The 15,300-nt window shown below is 38.0% G+C and overlaps 1 protein-coding gene across 10 annotated transcripts in view; it reads left to right on the top strand.

The window, feature by feature from the left end:
• The window catches only part of TUT4 (terminal uridylyl transferase 4), a 215,690-nt gene that overhangs the window by 160,614 nt on the left and 39,776 nt on the right, over positions 1-15,300 (top strand). For all 10 annotated transcript variants that reach the window (XM_030941948.1, XM_010372104.2, XM_030941947.1 and 7 more), the window contains 4 exons: positions 1,530-1,704; positions 4,046-4,749; positions 8,018-8,168; positions 12,450-12,536. In XM_030941948.1, coding sequence (XP_030797808.1) covers positions 1,530-1,704; positions 4,046-4,749; positions 8,018-8,168; positions 12,450-12,536 — 1,117 coding nt within the window. The remainder of the gene's footprint in view (positions 1-1,529; positions 1,705-4,045; positions 4,750-8,017; positions 8,169-12,449; positions 12,537-15,300) is intronic.

Raw genomic sequence — 15,300 nt, forward strand, 5'->3', positions numbered from 1 at the left:
GATACTACTATAGCCTCGTAACAGGTTTCCATGTGTCTACCCTTTCCTCTTATAGTCTGTTCTTGACAATCAGAACAGTTCTTCTAAAACTTAAGTCGGATCATGCCCTTCCCTCTCCCCACACTCAAATGAACAAATGAGTTGTTCCTCATTTGGATAACAAGCCAAACAGCCCATCCTGGCTCTTTGCTTTCCTCTTTTACTCTTCTTGTCACTCTATCTTGGTTTTCTTTTTAAAACTGGTTTCATTGTTTGTTTGTTTGCCCTGTTTCCCATTCCTTTAGCACTTTTCCCTCTTCTTAAAACGTACCTTCTCAATAAGTCTTATCCTGACTACTCTATTAAACACTGTAACCTTCTCCTGCTTCCACACTCCCATCCTTTTTAGCGTACTCAACTCTCTTTTTTCTGTAGTACTTATCTTTTAAGTTACTATGTAATTTACTTATTAAATATGTTTGTTGTCTTTCCATAGAAAGTAAGCTCCATGAAGGCAAGAATCTTTGGGTTTTTTCCCCCAAAGACATATCCCAAGTGCCTAGAACACTGCCTTGCACATAGTAGGCACTCAATGAATAGTTGTAGAATTGAATGTGAGAATGATTATTTCATGTGTTTATGCTGCCTAGTGGTTGCTTTTAGCCAGGTTTCATCTAACTAATTCTTTGGAATTCAGGTGTTACCTCTTCTGTTATGATTCCCCTGATTTAGAGGCCCATCTTAGCATGTAGCCTTTACTATATAATTGTTAAATTGTCTCTCCCCCTCCTAATAGTCTCTGAAGTAGGACCTTATTTAAGTGGCAGTATAGTATAGTGATTCACTGCATGGACCCAGTAGCCAGGCGGTCTTGAGTCAAATCCTTGCCCTATAGTATCCATTTCATGGAATAGTTAGAATTAATTGTTAACGTATGTGCAGCTTTTAGACGAGTGAATGGTACATGGTAAACCTTATGTATAAGTGTGAGCTTTCATTATTTTATGACGTTCCCACCAATGTCAGGGACATAGGAGGTTCTAAAGAAATGTTTGCTGAATGAAGGAATTAAGTTTTTTTGAAAGCCGGGGCGTTTACCTATATTTTAAAAGTAATTATTGGAAAAAGGAGTTGTAGTAGTTATGCAATGGTTTGCAGCTTTGGCTGCACTTGAAAATTACTTTAGGGAGCTTTAAAAATGCCATTGCCTAGGCTGATAGCCTAGTCAGTTAAATCAGAATCTTGGGAGGGGTGTAGAAGGTGGGGGTGGTGCAGAATTCAGGTATTAGTGTATTTTACTGCTCCCCATATGATTCTAATGTGCAGCCAAGGTTGAGAATCACTGGTTCAGTGGAAAGAATGCAGAATTTCTAGGAGTCAGTAACCTGGGACTTTGTTCCCAGCTTTGCTTCAAACTGACTGCTTGTTGGCAAATTATTCCTTCATGCCTCAGTTTTTGAAAACGTGATCTCCAAGGTCTTCTCTAACTGAAAATTTGTTGATTTTATAGTTTTGTTAAGCTTAAATGAAAAGTATTTTTTCTTTTCCAGTCTCCTTTAACATTGGAAACACCAAATCGGGTATCCTTGGGACAGTTATGGTTAGAGCTGCTGAAATTTTACACACTGGATTTTGCTTTGGAGGAATATGTCATATGTGTACGGATACGAGATATTTTAACAAGAGAAAATAAAAACTGGCCTAAAAGGCGAATAGCCATTGAAGGTGAGATGATATGTTGTATTTCACTTGGAGAATATTTTTTATGTGCTACTCATTATCTAATTCAGTGTTAATAAATAAACCTTTGGCTTTGTAGCATTATGTATATGTCACTAGATTGTCATTCTTTATTTTTAATTTTTTTAGAGACAGGGTCTTGCCCTGTCGCCCAGGCAGGAGTGCAGTGATAGGATCATGGCTTATTGCAACCTCAAACTCCTGGGCTCAAGGGATCCTCAGCCTTCTGAGTAGCTAGGACTATAGGCTTATGCTACCATGCCCCGCTAATTTTTTTATTTTTTGTGGAGATGGGGGTCTCACTGTGTTGCCCAGGCTAGTCTGAAACTTTTGGCCCCAAGTGATCCTCCTGCATTGGCCTCCCAAAGTGCTAGGATTATAGGCATGAGCCACTGTGCATGGCCTCCATTATTTATTTAGATTCTTTGTCAAGTCTGTTACAGTTTTATAGAATTAGTATTTATTTAAAGGTTTCTGCTATATATGGTTAAGGTCAGTAATTAGCATTTTTTTAAATTTTGAAAACTTTATTTTTTAATTGTGCAAACTTGCAGAAATACAGAAAAATATAAGTTAGGAATACTATAAGATCTTTTTGAATGAATTTGTGTCATAAGATTATGAGAAAGTTTTCATTGTCTTCTAAAGTACCTCACCTAATAAATGTGGCTTCGCTAAAGGAGAAAAATAAAAATTGATGTTGACAAAGTTTCATATCAGATCCCAAGACCATTAAGATCTTTGGAGATACAGAAAACAATAGAGTGGCTCCTCAATTCTTAATCAAAAATTAAATTTCACAGCATTTCACTTACCTTTTGTAGATAAGAAATTGAATTTATGTTGATTTTAGTCTGTTCAGCCTACACATTATTCCATTCCCTCATTCCTGCTGGCCTTCTCTACTGTGAGTTCAACCCAGAAATATTCTGAAATATACATGCAAACATTTATACATATCTTGTACTCTTATATATAGTAAATAAATGAGCTCTGAAGCCTTCTAGCCATAATTTATCTCTGTTTTTTTCTTTATTTCCCCCCCTTTTTCATTTTCTTTGGGAAGTGAGGAAGAAACTAGAAAAATCTTTTTAAAGCTTGTGGATTTAGATAGCAGCAGAACGTAACAGATGCCTTAACTTCAACAGTTTGAAGCCTGGCCTCTTAATACCAAAAGGTCTTCAGTAGTGGAGAGCATATGTATTGTCTTTTTGGTGCACTCTTCTTTTTTCCTGGGCTTTTCTATATTTAAGACTTACAGATATTTTCAGAAATCTGTCATGTTATTAATAATAAGGATGCAGTTGTTTCAAGACTTTGCAGGGTAATTATTTTTGACTGGACCGAAGTTTACATATGGGTTTAAATTTTACTTTTTTAGGTCTGTTGCTTTTTTGCTCTTTCTTCCTACACTTTCTTTTACTTTTGATCTCACTAAAGTTAAATCTTAAAATCAGTTTTTTTTCCAAGTTGAAGCCTTGAGAGTGTTAGGTTTGTTTTACTTGTTTAAATTGCAAAGAGCATATAACTATATTAAAGAACACTCACAAAGAATCCTAGTCAATACGGATATTCCCGCCAGTTAGGTGTCCCTTGTTAACCATCCTCCGTGAAATCAATATCCCGCAGTGGCTCACGCCTGTAATCCCAGCACTTTGGGAGGCTGAAGCAGGCGGATCACCTGAGATTAGGAGTTCAAGACCAGCCTGGCCAACATGGTGAAACTCCATCTCTACTAAAAATACAAGAATTAGCTGGGCGTGGTGGCATGCACCTGTAGTCCTAGCTACTCGGGAGGCTGAGTCAGGAGAATTGCTTTAACCTGGAAGGCAGAGGTTGCAGTGAGCTGAGATCATAGCACTGTCTCCAGATTAGGGGATAGAGCAAGACTCCATCTTAAAATAAAAGAAAAGAAAAACAGTACTATAGCAAGATGAAAATCACTAATGGGTCCTGAAGCTTGAAAATTTTTATTCAGTGACAGGGTAGAGGGCGGTATTTCAGCATAACTCCTTTTTCCACAGTTTCATCATTGAAACTGATTACTGAGTTGGCCTTCTCAGCCATCCTGTTATTAGTTACCTTATTATTAGTCTTGTTTATTTTTCCTTTTAGCTTTTTATTTTATGAGAGAAAGGAAGAAAAAAAATGTTGCAATTGTATTTCCTCCCATTTTCAGGAACTTTCATTGGGACTCTAGCTTAGAAAAAACCCTTGGGAAAATGTATTCTCCTGACAGTGTATCAGTTAAGATCTACTTGTATGAGCTTGGAAATGTAGTTTGGAAGTAGAGACTTAGCTATTTACTATTTTCTCTTTTTGCTAGATCCATTTTCAGTCAAGAGGAATGTTGCACGGAGCTTAAATAGCCAGCTGGTTTACGAATATGTTGTGGAGAGATTTAGGGCAGCTTATCGATATTTTGCCTGTCCTCAGACGAAGGGTGGAAATAAGTCTACAGTGGACTTCAAGAAAAGAGAGAAGGGGAAAATAAGCAATAAGAAACCAGTTAAGTCTAACAATATGGCAAATAACAGTTGTATTCTGCTTGGGGAAACCACAGAAAAAATAAATGCAGAAAGAGAGCAACCTGTTAAATATGATGAATTGGAATGTACATCACAGAGATGTATTATTGACAACAACAATTTGTTGGTAAATGAACTAGATTTTGCTGACCACGGACAAGACTCTTCATCTTTTTCTACCAGCAATAGCAGTGAATTGGAGCCAAAATTAGTTAAGAAACAAGATGATTTAGCGCCTTCAGAAACTTGTTTAAAAAAAGAGCTCAGCCAATGTAATTGCATTGATTTGCCTAAGTCGCCTGACCCAGATAAATCTACTGGAACAGACTGCAGGTCAAATTTAGAAACGGAGAGTTCACATCAGAGTGTGTGCACCGACACATCTGCTACCTCTTGCAACTGCAAAGCTACAGAAGATGCTTCTGACCTTAATGATGATGATAACTTCCCCACCCAGGAATTATATTATGTGTTTGATAAATTTATATTAACCTCTGGCAAGGTAGGTAGGATACAGTTTGTAAATGATCTATAAGATTTTGTGGTGGTTGTGTGACTATGTATATTTTTTAGAATTAGAAATGTAAAAATAGCTTATATAGTGATGACTGTTGTTTTGGAATGATACTTTGGTATGTATTTTACCTTTTGTGTTTTTCATGTAGTTGCCTTTAAATAATGTATATAAAGCCTCAAAAGATTTCAGCATTGTATTACCAGTTGGTTTCCTTTACTTTCTCATATATGAAAGGATTCATCTGATATTTCATAAAAATCTTAACAAAGACAGCATGCATTTTAAATGTTGCTTATTTTGTATTTTTTCTTTTTTTATAACAAAAGCCACATTCAAGCTTATTTTTATACATAAAATTTTTCTTCCCCAAAAAATACAAGGTTTGTAAATTCTAAAAGTATTCTACTTTAAAGACATTTTAATTATATATATATATATATATATATATATATATATATATATATTTTTTTTTTTTTTTTTTTTTTTTAGACAGTGTCGCTCTGTCGCCCGGGCTGGAGTGCAGTGGCCAGATCTCAGCTCACTGCAAGCTCCGCCTCCCAGGTTTACGCCATTCTCCTGCCTCAGCCTCCTGAGTACCTGGTACTACAGGCGCCTGCCACCTCGCCCGGCTAGTTTTTTGTACTTTTTAGTAGAGACGGGGTTTCACCGTATTAGCCAGGATGGTCTCGATCTCCTGACCTCGTGATCCGCCCGTCTCGGCCTCCCAGAGTGCTGGGGAGATATTTTTAGAGGGGGGAAATATAGGCATACTAATGGTAGTTGAGGGAAACTAAGATTAGTAGTCAAAAAAATGAAGAATCCAGTTTCTGTTTCTGCTACTGAGCCTCTGGATTTCAGCTTATCCTGTATGAATTACAGAAATCCAAACTTTTCTACTTTTGAAGTAAGATAGTATGAACTTATTATTATTTTGAGACAAGGTCTGGCTCTGTCGCCCAGGCTGAAATGCAGTGGTGCAGTCCACCTCCCGGGCTCAAGCCATTCTCCCACCTCAGCCTCCTGAGTAGCTGGGACTACAGGCACACACCACCATGTCTGGCTAATTTTTGTATTTTTTTGTAGAGACGGGGTTTTGCCATATTGCCCAGGCTATTCTTGAACTCGTGAGCTGAAGCGGTCCGCCTGCCTTGGCCTCCCCAAGTGCTGGGATTATAGATGTGAGCTCCTCCAGCTGGCCAGATAGTCTGAACTTTTAACTCATAAAGGAAATCATTTAAAATCATAGGAAAAAACCTATTGAACAGGAAGTAAGCGATAACTGCTTTGCAAATAAAACAAAGTTTTAACCGAGTCACATTACTTCAAGTGCATTGCACAGAATTGAAATATCATTATCGGCCGGGCGCGGTGGCTCAAGCCTGTAATCCCAGCACTTTGGGAGGCCGAGACGGGCGGATCACGAGGTCAGGAGATCAAGACCATCCTGGCTAACACAGTGAAACCCCGTCTCTACTAAAAAATACAAAAACAACTAGCTGGGCGAGGTGGCGGGCGCCTGTAGTCCCAGCTACTCGGGAGGCTGAGGCAGGAGAATAGCGTGAACTCGGGAGGCGGAGCTTGCAGTGAGCTGAGATCTGGCCACTGCACTCCAGCCTGGGCGACAGAGCGAGACTCCGTCTCAAAAAAATAAAGAAATATCATTATCATTATCCATGTGAAAAAATGATTATACAGATCATACATAAGCCAAGTAGAATATTAAAAAATAAAAAAAAAGGAAAGTCATCTAGCCTTATCCAGGCTTATTGTTTTATCAGTAATTATTGACAAGCTTGAAGATGTTTAACCTAATTATTAAATAGTATTGCCTATTTTTAAAAAATCTGCTTTATTAAGGTATGACTAGCATTTAAAAAGCTATAGATATTTAATGTCTACAACTGGATGTGTTTGAACTTAAATATATATATATTATTATCACTGTCAGTGCCACAGAAAACCTCTCCATCCATCAGCTCCAGAAGTACCCTCCTCTTTTTTTCCTTTTGTAGTTAGAGAACTTAAGAGGTACCTTATTAGCAAATTTAAGAATATAATACAGTATTATTAATCTTAGGCCCTACTTTGTGCAGATCTCCAGAACTTATTTATTTTGCATAAATGAAACTTTGTACCCTTTGACGAGCACCTCCCCATTTCCCCCTCCTGATAAGCAGTATTTCTTCATTCTATATAAATATACATCTGTTGCATTTTATCTTGGTTGCAGTATTTAGGGCACATGGACTATTGAAAGCATCAAATAAATTGCAGGTTTTTAGAAAACTTAATTATATAACTTCAGTTTACATGTCTTATCCTTTATACTTTTTTCCCTGGAAACCTAGGGTAAGTACTGTTTCTCCAGTTTTCATTTTTACTATTTAAAGAGTTTCCTGCCTAAATATGTCATTTTTTAAAGAAAAAGCTTTGAAAAGCTGGTAGAGATTCTTGTAGTACTGTTAATTAGCCCACAGTGCGTCATTCTTACAAAAAGAGGTTTTCTTATATAATTTGTATCAGAATTTATGTCCAGGCTAACACTGGAGAAAGACACTTTAGGATCTAGGCATATTACAATAAAGAAAAGAGTATTGGTGTTTCTTAAACATATGTGTTTGTTTCATCGAGTTGGCATAAATTTTTGTGTTTTAACCACTTGTTTGGTGTCCACTGAAATACACTTAAAATGGTTATGAGGGTTTGGAGTTCATTTTGTGTGGTTGTTGAATAAGTTACTCTTCGTATGAAGCTAATTTATTTTTAGTGTTCAGTCTGTGGTTTGGTCTCTTGAGCAACTAATGTAATAAATTGAACCAACTAATTGAGGGTTCTGTGATTGATTCAGAAAATAGAAAATGTTTGGAGTGAAATGAAAGGTGCACCTTAAAATTTCTTTATAACCTATTTTGTTAGATCTCAGTAAGTTTAAAATATGATGCATATATTTTCCTTTGGGAGCTGTTTGAATGAACTCATACCTTCTGCATCTCCTGGCATTTTCTGTATCTTTCATTTTCAGGTAAATTTAATCCTTGATATAATTTTACTGGGGAAGAAAAAGTAGTTGACTCAAAAAAGTTTTTTGTAGCTAATGCTGCATTTTAACAACATGTTTTTTTTTTAAAATTACCTCCTGGAAGCACGGGTTATCAAAACTGAGTTACATAAAAGATTCTTTTTGAATTCACTTCATAAGTGATGAAGTCCCTCAAAAGTTTATTAAATTAGATTTCTTTTTATCGTTGTGTAGCCACCAACGATAGTATGCAGCATCTGCAAAAAGGATGGCCATTCAAAGAATGATTGCCCAGAGGATTTTAGGAAAATTGATCTAAAACCTCTGCCACCAATGACAAACCGATTTCGGGAAATACTCGATTTAGTATGTAAAAGATGTTTTGGTAAGTCTTTCATTACTACAACTATTGGAACTAGATTCCTTCTCAGATATTAAATATTAATTTTCTGATTTAAGAAGGTTGTTTACATTTTGTTTTGCTGGAGGTTTTTGAATAGATACCCAAGCACACATATTTACTAAATGATTACTGTGTGCAGGGCATCATGGTAAATACCAAGGGGAGTTGAGAGTCCATATATATTGCTTTTAAGGAACTTAGAATATGGATATGAACTGTCTAACATGGTAGCTTCTAGTCTATGTGGCTTTTAAATTTAAATCAATTAAAATTAAATTAAAACCAAGGTCTTCAGTTTTATACTAGACATATCTCAAGTACTCAGTAGCTACATGTGGCTAGTGGCTGCTGCATTGGATAGCATTGATAGAGAACATTTTCATCATTGCAGCATTCTTGGATAAAACTGTTCTAGATGGATTAATACTGGCATTTATGTAAATTGCCATAATTGGAAATAGAATGTGTTACGTGCTATAGTAGTGGTAAACGAAACGGAGTGTAAACACAATTTTTTCTGGGGTGGATTAGAGGAATCAGGATTAATGATGTGGTATTTGAGATGGATTGGGTTGCATTTTTAAACGTCAAAGATTATTCATAAAAGCATAGAGTGACTGGGCACAGTGGCCCACACCTGTAATCCTAGCACTTTGGGAAGCCAAGGCAGGTGAATCATGAGATCAGGAGTTCGAGACCAGCCTGGCCAACATGTTGAAACCCTGTCTCTACTAAAAATACAAAAATTAGCCGGGCATGGTGGCTGGTGCCTGTAGTCCCAGTTACTCGGGAATCTGAGGTAGGAGAATCGCTTGAACCTGGGAGGCAGAGCCAAGGTTGTGCCACTGTACTCCAGCCTGGGCAACAGAGTGAGACTCCATCTTAAAAAAAAAAAAAAAAAAAAGCATAAAATGCATAATTTGTTTGGGGGAATAATTGCTTTTGATTTGGTAGGGTAGGCCAGGCGCGGTGGCTCCAGCCTGTAATCCCTGCACTTTGGGAGGCCGAGACGGGCGGATCACAAGGTCAGGAGATCGAGACCATCTTGGCTAACCCAGTGAAACCCCGTCTCTACTAAAAAATACAAAAAACTAGCCGAGCGAGGTGGCGGGCGCTTGTAGTCCCAGCTACTCGGGAGGCTGAGGCAGGAGAATGGCGTAAACCCGGGAGGCGGAGCTTGCAGTGAGCTGAGATCCGGCCACTGCACTCCAGCCTGGGCGACAGAGCGCGACTCCGTCTCAAAAAAAAAAAAAAAAAAAAAAAGATTTGGTAGGGTATAAGAAAGGCAATAGAGAGAGATAAGGCTGTAAAGATATTTTTGGGAAAGCCTTGCATGCCTTTATTCAGCGAACGTTTACAGAGTACCCGGGAGTCACCTTTACTCAGCAGACATTTATGAATTACTTCTGTTTCCAGGTAAGATAAAATTTCTGGTTATAACGTTTAGTGCTTCATTGTAATCTCTCCTTTCTTCCCCATTTCCACTTCCCACCAGGCAACTACTTTTCTGCTTTTGTCACTATAGATAGATTGCATTTTCTAGAGGTCTGTATAAGTGGAATTATACAGAATGTATTCTTTTTTTGTCTGGCTTTTTTCGCTCAGTATAATTACTTTGAGATTCATTTATATGTTGTGTAAGAGTGGTTAATTTCTTCTTGTATCTGAGTAGTGTTCCATTGTATGGCTATACCACAATTTGTTTATCCATTCACCTGTTGATAAATATTTGTCTCATTTCAAAATTTTTGGCTCTGTGGGTCTGAGTATGGACATACGCTTTCATTTATCTTGGCTAAATACTTAGAATGACTGGGTCATGGCACATGTTTTTTTTTTTTTTTTTTTTTTTTTTGAGACGGAGTCTCGCTCTGTCGCCCGGGCTGGAGTGCAGTGGCCGGATCTCAGCTCACTGCAAGCTCCGCCTCCCGGGTTTATGCCATTCTCCTGCCTCAGCCTCCCGAGTAGCTGGGACTACAGGTGCCCGCTACCTCGCCCGGCTAGTTTTTTGTATTTTTTAGTAGAGACGGGGTTTCACCGTGTTAGCCAGGATGGTCTCGATCTCCTGACCTCGTGATCCGCCCGTCTCAGCCTCCCAAAGTGCTGGGATTACAGGCTTGAGCCACCGCGCCCGGCCGGCACATGTTTTTTTTAGCAGCTTGATTAAGATACAATTTACATTTATTTTTACTTATTTAGTCATTTGTCTCAATGTGGGCTCATAGATATTTGATACTTTGGGTTATAATGGGATATAATTTTCTTTTGTTCGGATTATTCCAGCTTTGGCCATTGGGAGCTGTTTTACTTGTCTTCCTGGTCCCTTTTATATATATCCATCAGTGTGTGGTTTTTTTGTTTGTTTGGGTTTTAACACTTTCATATTGTCTGGCACTATAAGATGCTCCTGGCACTTCGTGTATATTTTGTGCCCTACTCCTAGAATTAGGCATTTGTCCAAGGAGCAGTGATTCCTTTTGTTGGAGAATGATATTAGAAACTAAGACCTAAACACTAGGTGTGCTTGCTGGTACTGGGCTGTTGTTGCTTCGAGGCCATCTCAGAGCAAGAAAATGTGTGTGTGTATACTAACCTATGTATATAAACTTACTGTAAATATTTCTATATGTAGCCATCTTTTTTTTTGAGACAGAGTCTCACCCTATCGCCCAGGCTGGAGTGCAGTGGCGCGATCTCAGCTCACTGCAAACTCTGCCTCCCGGGTTCACACCATTCTCCTGCCTCAGCCTCCCGAGTAGCTGGTAATACAGGCATCTGCCACCACACCCGGCTAATTTTTTGTATTTTTAGTAGAGATGGGGTTTCACTGTGTTAGACAGGATGGTTTTGATCTCCTGACCTCGTGGTCCACCCTCCTCGGCCTCCCAAAGTGCTGGGATTACAGGCGTGAGCCACCGCGCACAGCCTATATGTAGCCGTCTTATCTGTATTAAACCAAACATGATTTCGTAATGGTATATCCAACTCTAACCCATTACCACATGGCTCATTTTAGCGACACGTATATGTAAACTCCCACTCCAGCAGTGAGAAACCTGTTTCCTACCATCTATTATTCATTTTTTAAGTTGTTCCATTTTAGTACATATATATAGCAGTATCGGAACTGTTAATCAATACCCCTGTGGGAAACAACTTTATTAGTTAGAGTACAGTGCTTATGTATCATTTCTTAGTCTTACTGATTCCACTCATTTTCAAATTTACTTAGGTCAGCACCTTTCCCCCCACCCCCTCATGTGAAGTTGTTTCGTACATTTATAATAGTTAGATATTTTGTCACAGTCTACATTACATCCTGAGATCCCCAACCTCCTAGTTGATTTTTTTTAATTGCATACATTAAGGCTAACTCTTTGTGCTGCAAAATTCTGTGGGTTTTGACAAGTGCACTGTGTCATGTGTCTACCATTAGAGTGTCATACAGAATAGTTTCACTGCCCTAAAAACAAATTAACACATTACATGAATTTCATTTATTTAACTCCCCTTAACTGCATTTATTTTTAAAAAGCTGAATATTAGTTTAATTCATTATAACAAATTCTTAATAAATTACTGCTTTGTTCCTGTTACTGTATTAACTTTTGGGGATAAGTCTGGAAGAGATAGGGAAAAAAAGACTTTGTTCTTAAGAAATATATGGACTTACTTGGAAAAATAAGATGAATATAAATGAAATAACTAGAAAACCAAAAGGACAAAATAAATCAGGTACTAGACTATGGCACACAGTTTGAAGAACTAAAGAAGTGAAACTAAGGAGAGATCATTGAAAGCTGTGGTTAGGCAGAACAGTTTATAGGGAAGATAGAAATTTTGACCAGGCATTTGAGGGAACTGTTAAGTTTGAATGGGCCAGATGCCTAGTATAGCAATATGAATACAGATCTTAACAGATGGGAAAATAAACATGGATATGGGGGAGAGTGAAGAAGTAAATAGGTTTGTAGATATACGGAAAATGATCATGTGAAATGTTCATATATATATATATATATATATCTTAAAAATTATTTTTCTGTTTCGTTTCTTCCCTTGGGTTGCTAAAACAGAAAAACAGTTTTTTTCCTTCTATCTCCCAGACCCTTCCCCAGTAACATTTCTGGTTTTAAAGTCAGAGAAGTCAACAAATAATGAACAAACTGTAAGTAAAATTTTTAGGGTAAAAACTTGAACATGTTTTCAGATTCTGTTTTCCTTACTTTTCTTTTTCCTTTTTTCTTCTTTTTGTAAACCCAGATGAGTTATCACCACCTTGTTCTGAACAACACAACAGGGAGCAAATTTTAATTGGCTTGGAAAAGTTTATTCAAAAAGAATATGATGGTATGTCATAGGTTAAAAAATTTATTGCGTTTTTGCTGTAGTCATGTCTTGAGTTTCATTTATTTAAAAATACTTATTGAATGTTATGTGTTAAGTACTATTCTAGTTGCTGGGAATACAATTCTAATGAAAGAGATGAAACCTCATGAAGCTTATGTTTCAAATGGGGAGACAAACAGTTGACTAATAAATATATAATATTATATCAGCAAATAATACATGCTGTTAAATGTGCGGGAGATAAAAGAAGTGATGGGGTGTTATGATAGGCCTCTCTCATAAGGTAGCATTTGAGCAGAATCCTGAATAACATGAAGGAGCAAGTTATATAAATATCCAAGGAGAAAACATTGTTGATGGAACAAGACTAGATGATGTCTGGCGTATTTGAGGAGTAGCCAGGAAGTAAGTGTGGCCGGAGTGGATTACTAGAGGTAGATTGTAATGTATGGAAGAGGTCAGAGAGGTGGTCTAGGAATTAAGTCATTAGTGCCTTATGGAGGTTGGTAGAAAGACTTTGGATTTTATTTTGAGTACCTAATGAGAATCTTTTAGAGGATTTTTAGTTAATTAATGACATGATCTGAGAGAATGGGTTGCTGGGCTATAAGACTAGAAGCAAGTAGAACATTTAGGAGGCTGCTGTGTGAGGCCAGAGTAGATGAGAAGTGGTCAGATTTGGGATATATTTTGATGTTAGAACCAACAGGATTTGCTGATGGAAAATGTGAGGCATGAAAGAAAGAAATCAAGGATGGTTTCAAGGTTTTTGCTATAACAGTAACAGTGGGTGGTCCTATATAACAGAGGCAGAGAGAGCAGGAAGAGTAAGTTTTGGGCATGGGGATGAAGAATCAAGATTTTTGTGACTAAATATTTTAGAAAAGGATAAAAGTTGACTTAAATCCGAATGAATTTGTACTTTTACAAGATGACCTGTTATGTGCTATATATTACATTTAAAAGTATTTGAAAACAAAGTATTTTTTAATTAAAAAATTATATTATCATTATTGTTTTTTAGAGACAGGGTCTCACTCTGTTGTCCAGACTGGAGTGCAGTGGCATGATCATAGCTCACTGCAGCCTCAAACTGCCGGGCTCAAGCAATCCTCCTGCCTTAGCCTCCCAAGTCGTTAGGACTACAGGTGTGTGCCACCATGCTTGGCTAATTTACTTTTTATTAAAAATTTTTTTTTGGCCAGGTGCAGTGGCTTATGCCTATAATCCCAGCACTTTGGGAGGCTGAGGCAGGTGGATCACCTGAGGTCAGGAGTTTCAAACGAGCGTGGCCAACATGGTGAAACCCGTCTCTACTAAAAATACAAAAATTTGCTGGGTGTGGTGGCACATGCCTGTAGTCCCAGCTACTCCGCCGAGGCAGGAGAATCACTTGAACCCGGGAGGCAGAGGTTGCAGTGAGCCAAGATCATGCCTTTGCACTCCAGCCTGGGTGACAAGAGCGAAACTCCGTCTCAAGAAAAAAAAAAAAAGAATACATACATACATACATACATATATATATATATGTGAAATAGGACATTGCTCTGTCACCTGGGCTCAACTGCAGTGGTGCGATCATGTCATCAGGGTTCAGCCTTGACCTCTGAGGCTCACGCGATCCTCCTAACTTAGTCTCCTGAGTAGCTGGGACCACAGGTACACGCCACCACACCCAGCAGATTATTTTTTGTAGAGATGGAGTCTCACCATGTTTTCCAAGCAGGTCTCAAACTCCTGAACTCAAGTGATCCACCTACCTCAGCTTCCCAGAATTCTAGGATTACAGGCATGAGCCACTGCACCCCGCCTTCTTTTTCTTTTTCTTTTAAAATTTTTTTGTAAAGACAAAGTCTCACCATGTTGCCCAGGCTGGTCTCAAACTCCTGACCTCAAATGATCCTCCTACCTTTGCTTCCTGAAACACTGGGATTATAAGAGTATATAAAGTATTGACCAAATCTAAGTCTCTATTATATAAAACTCATGCTCATTTTTATTTACTGATGAGTATAGTTTCTTTTTTGCCTCTCAGCTATCATTGAAATTTCAAGTAGAGCATCAGAACTGGATGGGGGTATTTAGTTTTGAAAGTATAAATGTCCTATCTAAATGTGTAGTCTACTTTAGAACTAATAGGAAGAGCCAGGCCCAGTGGCACACACATGTTATCCCAGCCACTTGGGAGATTGAGGTGGGAGTATTCTTTGAGGTGAGGGGTTCGAGGCTGTAGTGTATAATGATTGTGCCTGTTAAGAATACCCAGCGCTGCTATAGCCTGGGCAACATAGCAAGACCCTGTCTCTTAAAAAAAAAAAAGTGATAGGAAGAAAAATCCAACTTTGTTAAACCATAGCTTATTTGAAATGGTGGCTGTTATTAGATGACACTGAGTCTGAAGGGTAACCCTATCATAATTTGTATCACGTGGACTATAATTACTCATTTTTGGAAGAGAATCATATACTAAGGTGGTGTTTGTAAACCTACATGAATTGTGCTTTGAAAGAACTAATTTATTTTTAAGAGGGCAGTCCTCAAATATTGATCTTAACTATTGGTAGTGATGTTGAGACTGTATAAAAGCAGATGGATTTATTACGTAAGTCAGAAAAAGCTAAAAGTCTCAATGATTGTTTGGATGTGGACCTTGAGAGAGAGATACTAAGTATTGCACCTGTATTTCTGATGTGGGCAACTGAGTGCATGATGGTACTATTTGCTAAGAACAGTGATAATAGAAATAATAATAGATTTGGGGTGA

The sequence above is a fragment of the Rhinopithecus roxellana genome, chromosome 12 (assembly GCF_007565055.1).
Source record: "Rhinopithecus roxellana isolate Shanxi Qingling chromosome 12, ASM756505v1, whole genome shotgun sequence".
Taxonomy (NCBI): Eukaryota; Metazoa; Chordata; class Mammalia; order Primates; family Cercopithecidae; genus Rhinopithecus; species Rhinopithecus roxellana.